General features: G+C 40.6%; 1 protein-coding gene across 1 annotated transcript; it reads right to left on the reverse strand.

Moving 5' to 3' along the window:
* Positions 1 to 897: 897 nt before the first annotated feature.
* On the reverse strand, positions 898 to 9794 carry LOC309492976 (mucin-2-like; the record flags this gene model as incomplete). The annotated part of the gene is made up of 9 exons (XM_082162004.1): positions 898 to 1022; positions 3304 to 3419; positions 4316 to 4433; positions 4542 to 4670; positions 4754 to 4970; positions 7523 to 7620; positions 9293 to 9383; positions 9454 to 9568; positions 9649 to 9794. 9 exons carry the CDS (start codon positions 9792 to 9794, stop codon positions 898 to 900), a joined length of 1155 nt encoding a protein of 384 aa, XP_082018130.1.
* Positions 9795 to 13745: the final 3951 nt, after the last annotated feature.

Raw genomic sequence — 13745 nt, forward strand, 5'->3', positions numbered from 1 at the left:
TCCCCATGTATTCAGCCTCTCTCTATTGCTTATCGGTACTGTCATGATTCCTGTCTTGTGTTCCCCTTGTCTTGTGTGGACTTTTATGTTATTTCCTGTTCTGTGCCATGTTTTGTAGTCCTTTGTAGTTTTTCTTGTTGATTAGTTCATGATTGTTCCCAGGTGTGTCTTGTTCGCCAATCTCCCCTTGAGTGTGTATATACCCAAGTGTTTCTCATGTTCTTTGTCTGTTGTTATCCTTCTATGGATGTTATTTGTGCGCTTGTTGTCAGTTTTGTTTGCCTTACTTGCCCGTGTCAGCATTTATCAGTTTTGCCTGGATTTACTTTTATTATGTTTGTTTGAATAAATGTTTGCTGCATCTGGATCCCACTCTCGTTCCTCTGAAACAGCCACCGTTACAGGTACGCTGTATCTAACTTCTGGGATTGGTGGCCCAGAGCACCAGGTCTGTGGTGCAGTGCAACTCAGTCACCGCTTCAGGGAACAGACCCTGACCCTGGTCCAAGTCTCTCAGCAGATCGGCTTGGTATGCTTGGAGCACTGCCATAGTGTGCAGTGCAGTCTCAGCCTGACCTGCTGCCGCATATGGCCTGCCATTTAAGTGTGATGTAGTTTTCAGTGGCTTAGATGGCAGGGCCAGAGCCTTTAGTGACGATGTCTCACCCAGCGAGAGATAGATCACAAACGTCTCTTCAATGGGAGGCATCGACACATACCAGTGCTCTCGCATTTCCTCGTATTTGCATAGTTAGCATGCTGATATCGGTGGATGCGGGCAGAGTATGGGTTCTTGAGATTTTGAGATCGAGAAGGAATTTCTCAATCTCAAAATGTAGATCTGGAAGGAATGGAATGCTCACGGGAGCTGGTGGATTATGGCCAGAAAGAAATCGCTCACCCAGCCTTCCACGAGCGATCTCTTCCCTTGTGCACCGCCATGGTAACTCGAGCCAGGCACATGCGCTGGGCCAAACGACGTATCTGATGATCTTCTCCCAGCAACTCGCCCTCGTCAGCTGCTGAGGAGTGCACAGAGATTCACACCTCTCTCAAACTCCTCAGCGAGCTCCATCTGAGATCCCCATGATCTCAGTCTCCTCTCCGCCTCAGCTTGAGCGGGACACAAGCCGCGGGGTGCAGATGACTGTCCCTCTTCCCTTGAGAAGAGACTTTCTAATATTTTACTTTTACTATGGTAACTTTTTAATGTCATATTAGCTGATGCCTTCGTCTTGTTGGATTGTGTTAGTTTAGCAAAATCATCTGCAGAAGAATATTGCAGATATAGATATTCATATTCGAATGTTTGACAGTTCCAATATGGTGGATGGCTTGCGTATAGCTGCCCATAAAAACAGCATAGATGGATAGATCGATAGATAGATAGATATTATCTATTTAATATCATCGATCATTTACAGCACAAATGATGAACTCACATACAGTAGTTGTGTTACTGGCCACTGTTTTAATCTACTTCCATCAAATGCAAAACACATTTATATGGATGTATTGGATTTTTTGTTGCCTAAGTGCCTAAAACGTCTTCATTTCGATGTTTTCGACTATCAATATACTCCATTACATTCATGTCACGAAACTGTGTCAACATGAACTCCGTTTCTTCAGCACGCCAAAAATGTGATGCCTTCTTTACCACTATGTTTACAAATCTGCATTCAAAATCACACACTCTCTAGAGTACGTATATATTTTGAATCAAGTAATTACTTTGTGACCACTAAAAAGGTACATTCTATATAGTATGAATGTAATCTGGGACATAGGGATTTGTTTCGAACCAGCAATATGGAGTGTGTATTCAACTAGCAAAGTCACATGACTTCAGTAAGCAAAGCTTCATAACTCCAACAACTGCCTCAAAATGTTGCAAAATTTCAATGGTTTGCTGCTAGAGGTGATCTCTGTGAACCCATGAACCAGTGTCTACATATGATTTTTACCTGATCACGGATCAATTTAATAAGTTTGTTGTTGTTTGTTGTAATAATGTTGACATTTAATGACGCATATGCATAATATAAAAGAAGAGTTGTAGTTAAAAGTATCTTATTGATCTGATTAACCAAGCTTTCCGTAAAACAAACAAAACAGACCCTACAATTTAATAAAATAACACATATTATAAAGACACTTCATATTTTATAGTATTAGATGATTTGTTAATTGTATGTAATAGGACTTCGAAAAAACATTTGCAGTTGGTTTGTAAAAGGTGTTTTTATGCATGTTTGGGCTAGGTTTTCACTGTATTAATGCTGTTCTGATCTGCTGTCACCAGCATGTGGCATTTTGAGAGCTCCGAAACAAACAGTGAATAATTTTGTATAGCAATTGACCTATCAGTAAGCCCCGTCCCCCTTAGTTACTGTTGCGAACTCGGACAAACAAATGGAGTTGTTAACTGTCATTCAATGACAGCTGTCAGTGTGAAAACCTTGTCCCAATATGTTTTTGATAAATTTTGGACACAGAAGGACCACCTCTCGTTGAGAAGCATTCATGTGGGACTTAAATATGCCATGGAGGGATATATAAAAGATTCTAAAATAAATATGGTGGGTAACAAGATTAATTTGGAAGCGAGGGTTTACAGATCACAATGCAAGCGGGAGAAGCCTTATGTTACGGTCGTCACGATCGCAGATGACAACATCCAGGATCAACACTGTTCATACACCGCAAGGTAAGATTAAATTAATTTACATTCAATCAGTTTAATATGAAGAGACACTGAATTGTAGACCAGTCTGTACATGACGTGAGAACAGTTAGATATTTAGGTTTGTGCGTTAGCATGGACTCACTAACTTTAATTGTAACTTAATGAGAGTATGACAACCAGAAAATGAACGCATTCATCTTCATTGGGATTGGGGTTGAATCCTTAGGGAACCAGGTTACTGCACCTACATCAAAAGTAGACATCTTGTATGGGTTTAGGAAATGGAATAAAATAAATTCCATTACCAATCATCTCAGCATACCTGGAATCAGTGTTACAAGTATGGTGGCCAGCTAGTAGTTGCAGTGCGAGTAAACCTCACTCCTCTGATCTCAATAGGCGCTCTAGCGACTAATGCTAGAGGCTGTAGTCTTTAGCCACCTACATTAGTTACATTGGTGCCATGACCCAGATGGGAGTGAGGTTTAGGGGGGTGAGTGTAATGGAGGGTACAGTCTTTATCCTCCTTGTTAGAGCGCTGGAGACCCGGGTTTGAGGCCCGCGCAGAGCGGGGTGAGTAGGACCTGGGTGAGGGGTTACATTGGTGCACTGACCCAGATGGAAGTGAGGTTTAGGGGCGTGAGTGCAACGAAGGCTGCAGTCTTTATCATCATTGTTAGAGCGCCAGAGACCCGGGTTTGAGGCCCTTGCAGAGCGGGGCGAGTACGACCTGGGTGAGGGGTTACACAAGTACCCCAGGCAAATCGTTTGACCATTTTTGTAGCATAAACACCATCAAACCGATAAGAGCTTTGGATCTTCCAATGTTTCTCTATGGCGCTGAAACCTAAAGATTTCCAAGTTCCGGTCCCCGTGCAACTGATACTCAACTGCCAGTGGCTCATCTGCATTCGAGTGGAGGGGCTTACTGATAGGTCAATTGGTTTTATTTATTCAAAGTTTCAAAAAGCTTTGTTTCTGCCATTCCTATTGTGATTTAAAGTGTTTATATGTCTGTTTATAAATAAAATAGCCACATATTTTACTACTAATATGATTACTAAGATTTTGAGCTTAAATAAATTTGATCGAAGTATTGCGCTTACATAAGGTAAAATTTAATTTCAAAATTGCCTAAATCTCGTTATAATCACATTATGAGGATGCATGTAAATGTAGTCAATGATTTTGTTATCATCGTTAACATAGCTAACATTGGCAGAAGCTCAATGCTTATCTATCAAAATGAAATTAACCAAATCAGCATTTTGTTTTAAAGTCTTTCTGGGCTTTAAAGTCTCCATCTCTCAAACACAAGTATTTATCCGTATTTTAATATGCCTCTGGGTCAATGAGCTTTTATGATGGATGCTGAGGTTTTTAGATTGGATATAATCTATGATCTCTGAACCAGTTCGTTTCCTGCCATCCATCGCTGTAATACACTGTCTTTTCCACTAACTGGCAACCCGGTTTGTCGGAAAACTAATGGGTAAATTGGCAGTGGGCGGCATCACACAGACCAAAACAAAAAGAAACATTCCGATCCGGAACGGATTCAAAGGTGGGATACAAAAAACTGAAGGTTGTGAAGATGTGCAACATATACATAAAATATATATTCACCATTCTTTACAGTTACTTCTGTAAGTTTGTCCAGGTTTGTATATCATTCCATTGTGGATGCAGGGACACTGATTATTGGCAATACAGCCTCTACCAGTTAGGTCATCAAGCAGGTATCCTACAACACAACATATCATGCAGCCATTTGCTTAATGTGGAAATAATTTTGCATTTGCATGAAAAAATTGTAAAAGCTGACAAATGTACATTTAAAATCAGATTATACCTGCAGGACAGAAACACCCATCGATACAATGGTCCTTACAAATATGACCTCTGTCTGGGTTTGAACAAGTGTTAATACAAGGGTTTCCACATTCTTGGTGCACCATATTGTGGTAAGGACATGATTTACCTAAAGAGATATATAATGTTAATGCCATTCACACTTCAACTTAAAACAGAGTTGGAACAGGCTGCTGAAAAGTTTTAACTTACCACAGAACTGCTGAGTCCTCCACGAGTCAAGCTTTCCACCTGCCTGTTTACATTGGCGAGAGTATTCTGAGATGGTTCTGCAAAAACAAAAGGATCTGGTCCTGTTGGTGCAGTAGCACATGTCCAATTCACAGGCTTTGATGAAGACGTCGAGAGATACAAGGTCCTTACAGCTATTGAAAGATGGGCCTGAGAGCAGCTGCTCACATACTGATGTCTAGAAAAAGCATGAAGCAAGATATGTTGAAATACATAATGAGCAACATAAACACCTGGGCTAAGCATTTGGTAAAGACTGGGTATCAGAAATAGTGGTGCTCAACTTCATAGAGATTAATTGTGCTTATCTACAACACAGTTTCATGCTTTCAATAATTTTTTTTTACAGTAGATGTTATTACATACTTCTTGTTTCAGACCGTTCAGAGGACATTCAAAAGTAACACTCCCATAATGTTTGCAAAATGTTCAAATAAAACATTCCCTTATTGTCTCTAACGTTCACATAACTAAGAATTTTTTTTTTAAAACATTGGAGGTTAAATAAGAGAATGGGAGGCTCTCATTTTACACACTTTTAATCCTTTCACATGTTGTCAAAGGGTCGGCCAAACATGGAAAATTAGGCTTTTAACATTTCTCATTGGTAAACATGCAAAACCATCTCTTTATGTTTTAATAAGTTCCTCAAACAAAACTCTTGAATGTCTCCAATTGTTTATAACGCGCTTCACATTAGCAATGGTAGATAACTGAATTTAAAATGTGTGAGATACAGCACTCGTTTTGGGTCACTATCGTTCCATTTGCAATGTATGGAAGCTTGTGTCTGCCACAGAATAATAAATAAAAAAGGTAATTAAGACTTTTTATCTCATAATTCGGACTTATTTTTCTTGAAATTGCAAGTTTACATAAAAAAATTCTGACTTTTTTCTTAGAATTGCGTGATATAAACTCGCAATTGAGTTATAAAGTCAGAATTGTGAGATATAAACTCGCAAAATTGAGTTATAAAGTCAGAATTGTGAGATATAAACTTGCAATTGTGAGTTATAAAGTCAGAATTGCAAGATATAAACTCGCAATTGCAAGTTATAAAGTCAGAATTGTAAAATATAAAGTCAGAATTGTGAGATATAAATTTGCAATTGCGAGTTATAAAGCCAGTAGTGTGAGATATAAACTCCCAATTGTGAATTATAAGCATCCTGCTGTCTTTAGCATCCTTGTTAGCGCACCCACCTCCCACGCTCAGAACGGGTCGAGTAGGACCGGTTACATTTAGTGCTGTGACCTGGATGGGAGTGAGGAATGGGGGGTGAGTGTAACAGATAGGCCAGTGAGAGCAGTGTATGTAAACCTCACTCCCCTGGCCTCAAGAGGCAATCTAATGGCTGTGTTGTCCTTGTTAGCACGCCTGCCTCCCACTCCAGAGACCCTGGTTCAAATCCTGCTCAGAGCGGGTCAAGTAGGACCAGTTACATTAACTTGCATTTCTGAGAAAAAAGAATTTTTTCCCTCAGAATTGAACTTTATATCTCGCAATTCCGCATTTATATCTCACAATTCTGACTTTATAACTCACAATTCTGACTTTTTATCACGCATTTCTGACTTTATAACTCACCATACCGGCGTGATGACTCCGATCTTCAACTAGATGGAACTAGATAATTATCCAATCTGACTTCTGACCTGTAATACTGCCTAAATCATAATCATACACTGTTCGTTCGTTCGCCAGAGGAGAACTGGCGCCCAGACAGAGTTTGTGTTCTCCCAAGGTTTTTTTCTCCATTCTGTCACCTGATGGAGTTTTGGTTCCTTGCCACTGTCACCTTATAATCAACCAATAATACCTTGGTTTGCTTAATTGGGGACACTTAATATTCAACAATATTACTGATCTGCCTGCATTGACACCATTATATTTAGAACTGAACTGAGCTGGACGATGACATAACTGTTTTCTCCAGAGAGGCTATATATATAAATGGACTAAATAACTTTTTTAAAACAAAAATGAACCATCACTGAACTTACTTAAGCTGGACTGTGACGCCATTTCTTCTAGATCTGCTGTACAGCTGAAACAATCTTTGTTGCATTGTTTTCTTGTTATCACTGTAAAGCTGCTTTGATACAATCTGTATTGTAAAAAGCGCTATATAAATAAAGTTGACTTGACTTGACAATTGCCAGTTTATATCACACAATTCTGAGAAAGAAGTCAGAATTGTGAGATGTAAACTAGCAATTGTGAAAAAAAAAAAGTCAGAATCGTGAGATAAAAAGTCTCAATTACCATTTTGATTTTTTATTCAGTAGTGGAAACAAGCTTCCATAGCAATGCCATAAGTTCTAAACAACAGCAAAAATCTAAATTCTGTTCTGTGTGGCTTGGTCTGGAAATTATCTGAGCCACTGACCAGATTTGTAGGAAAAAATATTAATGTCAGATTCAAATGCTGTGGACAGTGTATCGGGCAAAGTTTAAATATAATAAAATAAATCTAGATTTTACATCTGGCTTTGCTTGAAATTGTTAACAATTATAACAAGAATAAAAGTTTTTTTCTTTTTCTTTTTTTCTTTCTTAACTGGTGCTAAGATGGTTGTCACGCTCAGTGTGCCATGTTTCAGTACTTTCCTATGTAGGGCTAATATAGCTGCCATTGGGGAAGAAAAAATGGCAAGAAACAAAACAAAAATAAAGTAACAAAAAAAATTACGTTTTCTAATAGTGAAGACACACAAAGAACTTACCATTTTTTTGCATGCCTTTGTTGAACTGATCTGTTCCATACAACTCTCTGTTGAACTATCCATCTTTACGAAGTGTCCATAGTCATTTACAGATCTGTCTGAGTTTCATATAATTATGCATATAAAACATATTTTAGGCTGGTTGTTTTGTATAAAACTCATAGTTAAGTATCAGGTTATGCAACTATTTTGTGATGAATATATATACACACAAATGTTATATACACACACACACACACACACAGTTGTAATTCAAATTATTCAACCCCCATTGCAAATCAGGTTTTTTGGCAAAATGTACAGACTTTCAGCTGTTTGCAATGAACAAAAACAAAATGTTTTGTGTTTTCCCCAAATTCAACTGAAAATGCAATTTTTAATGACTTCTGCAGTCTCAAAATGATTCAACTCCCTAAATAGAATCACTCACAATAGCACAAATAAAAATATGCAAAACAGGTGTTGTCTCAAGCACACTTGATGCAACTAATCAACGGCTTCATTAGTTGTACCAGGTGTGATTGAGCTAGAACACATGAAATATCTCAACTGGCTTGGTTTGTTGAGTGTCACATTTGACTGCATGTTAGAAATAAGTCAAAAGAATGGCCCAAAAAGCTAAGAGAAGATTTTATCGTCCTTCACAAAAAGGGACAGGATACAAAATTATAGCGAAGGCACTAAATGTTCCTAGGCACATCGATTGAAACATAGTTTGCAAGTTCAAAGTTAGAGGAACAGTAATTACTGAAAAGGAAGCTATCAATGGCTGCAACCTGATTTCTGAGAAGGCGGGTTCAGAAAAACCCTAGAGTGACTGCAAAAGACCTGCAGCAAGACTTGGTGGCAACAGGCACTGAGGTTTTAGCTTGCACAGTAAGGCGCGTATTAAACGCATGCAGTTTCCATGCCAGAACTCCAAGACATACACCACCACTTACCCAAAAGCACAAGAAAAGTCAGCTCCAATTTGCTCAAAGTCATATAAATATGCCACCGAAGTTTTGGGATTCTGTTCTGTGGAGCGATGAAACAAAACTGCAGATTTTTGGCCCTATGAATCAGCTGTATGTCTGGAGGAAGAAGAATGAAGCATATGCTGAAAAGAACACTCTGTCTACAGTTAAGCATGGTGGAGGTTCGGTGATGCTCTGGGGCTGCTTTGCATCCTCTGGCACTGGAAACCTGCAGCGTGTGGAAGGCAAGATGGATTCATTGAAGTATCGGGAAATACTAGGAGAAAACATCATGCCATCAGTGTGGAGGCTGAATGGGAGTCATTGACCCTTTCAACAGGATCCCAAGCATACCTCAAATTCCACCAAGGCTTGGTTGCAGAAGAAGTCCTGGAAGATTCTACAGTGGCCATCACTTTCACCTGACTTGAACCCCATAGAAAATCTCTGGTGGGATTTGCGGTTACAGAACGCAAACCCAAGAATATTACTGAACTGGAGGCCATTGCTCATGAGGAAAGGGCTAAGATTCCTCAGAAGCGCTGCCAGAAGCTGGTGTCTGGTTATACGTCTTGTTTGCAGATGGTCATAACGGCAAAAGAGTGTTCATCTAAGTACTAAAGATGCTTGCCGTGAAGGGGATGAATAATTTTGCATTTTTAGTTGAATTTGAGGAAACCACTTAAAACAGTTTTTGTTGAGCTATTTCAATTACTTTTGTTTGATTTGTTCTTTGCAAACAGCTGAAAGTTTTGAGTATAACTATACAGTATATATATATATATATAAATAAATGTATGTATTTATTAGTTACCATATTTTATGAACTCATTGTGTATCTGGATCCCATTGAAGTCTCCACACAAACCGCAGGTCTTATTTTGGTACATCATGTCCAGTTCAACCTGAAAATAAGCAATTACAGCTTCTTTCTTGCTAAACATCTGGAATTTTGCATATTGATATTCTACTCACTGTGAAAGAGTCATCCTCATTCCATTTGGCCACTAGTCCGAGCTTAGCAGTGACTTTGATGTAAGAGGAACTCTTATCAATAAGAACACCAGAGTGGCTAAAGGGTAGAGTCATCCTAACACAAAACATATATTGAATCACAGCCTTACAAAAACGTTGCTGTAACTTTCACCTTCATAAATAACTTTTACTTACAGTGATCCATTTATTCTGACAGAGTTTTTGGTGAGCTCCACTACGGTGCTGTTCAACTTCATTGTGATGTTAGTGATAGTTGGTTGGTTATTTACCACTTTTCGTCTCAGTTGAATGTTGAAATCCTCATAGGTGCTCCCACACATTGCACACATGATATAATTACAAGTGGATGGTAGGTGGAAAATGTCTCCATCAAATTTCTTGAAGTGGTAGTTACCCCATGTGCTACAGACTTGTTTGTCTAAGAGGTGGGATGACACATTTGTTTTAGATGTGTTTAGCAGTTACATCGAATAACCATTCCTGTGTTAATATGTTTATGTATATTAGGGTTGGGAATCTTTTGGAATCTCACAATTAAATGTTAAATTTTTTACTTTTTTTTTATTTTATTTTTTTATTATTGACCTTGAAGCCTCCCTCCAAGAAAACCTGCCCCAATTGATTGGTATTGAATATAACTCATAGGTGTAATTAAACTTTAATTGACGTTTTGTTGAATTATTATTTTTCAACCTCATGTTATTGTTTTACTTCATCCAATCAATTTATAGGCTAATATCTAAATATTTTATATTGAACTATTTTATTTATAATAAATTACATGTCCTGCCTATATTGGTAATACTACTTTATATTGTTTACATTTGTTCCCCTGGTACAGTTTGGCCATGTCTGTTTTTTATAATGCTTTTTTAAGGGGCTTTTGCTTTTTTGTGATATCAACCAAACTGGAGCTTTAATGAAGAGAGGAACAAATTCTGAACAAACACACCTTGTAACCACATTATTATTATTTTACTCAAGCCCGGTGGACACTGAGATGCCGTCGCTGCTCAGCTTTTCATATTCGCCTCTGACGGCCTGAGCACACACGTGTCTTTTAGCAAAATGTGTGATCAGCTGGTTCCGATCATTGACCGATCGTTTGGAGTTAGAAAAATATAATACGCGTTGTTGCACTCTCAACATTTAGTGATTTAGCCTCAGACAGGATATGTTCTTTTACGAGCAGGTATTGCGCCATGTTGAACGCACTTCTCGTGTGTAAAAAGTACAAACTTGTTCAGAATATTATTTAATTATTTAACATTATATATTATTTAAGGCTATTTACTATTTGTTGAAATAATGATATGGAACTGTTTTAAGGCCTTTCTGTTGTCTGTGCGCTCTCTGTCCAGGGAATAGTGTTGCACTGGCCATTCATAAGTTCTTTCTTAAATTGGAATGTAAAGTAAAGGCTTAGTAACTACTAGCTAGTTTTTAACTAATGCTGTACTTTATTCAGTTGCATTATTTGTTCTTAAGGCAGTAGCTACCCAGCAAACAGAACGTTGGCACAACGCACCCAACCTTCAAACAACGTTTTAACAATATGGCCAAAAGGTTGCTATAACTACGTTGTGTGGTGAAGGTTGTTACAGCGTTGTCACAGTGTTGACATTAAACCCCGTTCAGGGCCATTGCTTAAGGTTGTGCCTAGGGTGTCTGGACAACCACTGGATGACATATGTACTCGTCACTGCCCTGAAGCGCGAAAATCAGCCTTTTAAATTTCAACTGACCTTTGGGCCGTCTCATTCTTCATCAAGCAAGGATTCACGAGTTCACACTTACGAATGATCAGAGAGTAAACGGTTATGCGTATTTGGCGTGCTGTCCAGGGGGAGGGCTCCGTGATCGGAAATTGGGCCTGAACCCAGAGTACACCCTCCATCTCTGGTTAGGAAGATAACCATGCAAGTGTGAGGAGATGGGGTGGTGGAGGGATGCTGAAAACTGTCGAGAAATATGGGTGAGTCGACTGCGTATATTTATAGGTTTAACTCATGCTGATTGAGTGGACCTGTTGATTACTGATTGATGACAGCTGGTTGGAATGACTTGATTGCTTGATCATTAGAACGTGTTCCTCCCGAACCTTGTTAATAAAACATCATTACGTGAGAATTGCGTTTAATTTACCTCAGCTCAATAAGATACGTAATTGTTCAAACACAACCTACAACTTCCTTGTCTAATGTGACATTTATTTTAACATCTTCTGGTCAGGTATGACAAATACTTAACTTTATGCCAAAAGTATGAAGCCAAAATTACTTAGGGGAGAGCCGGGACGATTGAAACATGGGACGGATGAACCAGATTTCCTTGAAAACCACTCACCTCATGTATGTCAAATTTTAAGAAATTTCAAAAAACCTTTAAGAATTAAAGGATATCTGAATACTAAAATAAATATAGCTAACGTTAGCATACACTGGTAGGCTACTGTAATTTACACAAGATCGCAAACTCCATGAATTGTCAGCCAACTTTATTCTGTCCCTTCAGTTAGACTGAACAAATACATGTCACATTAGACAAGGGAGTTGTAGGTTGTTTGAATAATTACGTATCTTATTTATATGAGGTCAATTAAATGAAATACTCAAGTATCCTTGCTCGATGAAGAATGAGACGGTCCAATGATCGGTTGAAATTTAAAAGGCTGATATTCGCGCTTCAGGGCAGTGACGAGTACATATGTCGTCCAGTGGTTGTCCAGACCATAGACATAATATATACGTAGACGCCCTATTGGCCGCTTTGGAAACTTGCTGCGATACGCCAACGCGTCCGCCATATTGCTGAGGGCAAGACTGCGCTGTAAACAAATGCAAGAAAACGGGTGAGCTGCGGTTTTTCAGGATAAAAACAAAAACAACGTTTATATTTATCCACCGATTTTAGTGGTTTGTGCGTGGTGTACAAAAAGTTCCATCTCTAGTTATTTAAAATCTCGATAGTTAGACTTATAAAATATTTTTTTAATAAGGAATTGTCAAAGCTTAGGCTTGTCATGTATTTGGCTTTTTATTGTTGGATAAGAATTGTGAAGACATTAGACAAGGATTCATCTCTAGCCAGGCTCTCAAGAACTGAACCAGCAGGGTCATGGGAACCACAGACGTACCCAGTGACCCGGTGTGGGGGCACGGTCATTTGCCGCATCCTGACAGAGGAGGCCAGGGAAGGACCAGCGTTCCTGGGGCCTACTCTGACAGGGGTCTGGCGACAGAGGGGGACGAGAGTGGCGAGGCAGAGCGTCGCACACTGCCATCCACGGCCTCTTGGGGCTCGGAGGAAGGGGCATCAGTTCTTAGAAAAAAGATTCTCCCCTGGCCCTCCACCGGGGGAAGGAGTGGTCCTGCTACCAGCTCCTGAGAAGAACTGAGCCCTAACTCCAAGCTGCCCGTCTCAGAAGTGCTGCTTAGCCTGGCGTTTGGCCGGCTAAGGGGCAGAGACGGGCGGTACCGCCCTCCTGCGACCTCCTCCTGCTCGGGGCCGTTGAAGGCTTCGGAGCAGGAGGGGAGGAGCCGCAGGGAGGCGGCCTCGGGGGGAAGCAGATTAAGGAAACCACACGTACGGATGACTGTCGGTGCAGAAGGCCTCAGTCTGCTTCTGGCAAGGTTGAAGACTGTTGAGCGCAGTCCTCAACCACACCGCCGAAGAGCCCAGCCTGGGACATGGGGAAGCTGAGAAAACGAGTTCCCAGACACCCTCACATCAACCTGGCTGAGCCCATTCCTGGACCACACTTGTGGACATCACCTGGCCCAGGGATCACGCAGGTACCGATGTCGCCCATAGAGCGAGATCAGTAGTGTGAGTGGCGGATCGACCATCCCTGCGTGGGGGCGTGGTCGAGTTTCTGCGTTCTGTCAGTGTTGGCCAGGGAAGGACCAGCGTTCCACGGCGGCCTGGTCTGATAGAACTCCCGGGTCAGCACTGCCTCGAAGGCGAAGACGATGCACAGCACTGCATGGCAGAGAACATACAGACCATGATCGCCGCACCAACGAGGGCACTGAAGGCGGAGGATGCCCGCGGCCCGCGATAAGTCACGGGAACTCTCGCAACCCGGAGGCGTCCTGATGCACGTCCTGATCCGGGAAGAAAGGCACTGGGGGCGAGTGCTGGTAGTGCAGCACGCGCCGCGCCCAGGAACCAATCGCCCAGCCTACAGCGCTCGGGGGAGGGTGGCGTCACTGATGCTTTCAGCTGCCCGGGAAAGCATGGCCGTCAGCTCTGGATCTGACTCGGCTAAC

Source organism: Leuciscus leuciscus (assembly GCF_965113295.1).
Source record: "Leuciscus leuciscus genome assembly, chromosome: 2".
NCBI classification, from domain to species: domain Eukaryota; kingdom Metazoa; phylum Chordata; class Actinopteri; order Cypriniformes; family Leuciscidae; genus Leuciscus; species Leuciscus leuciscus.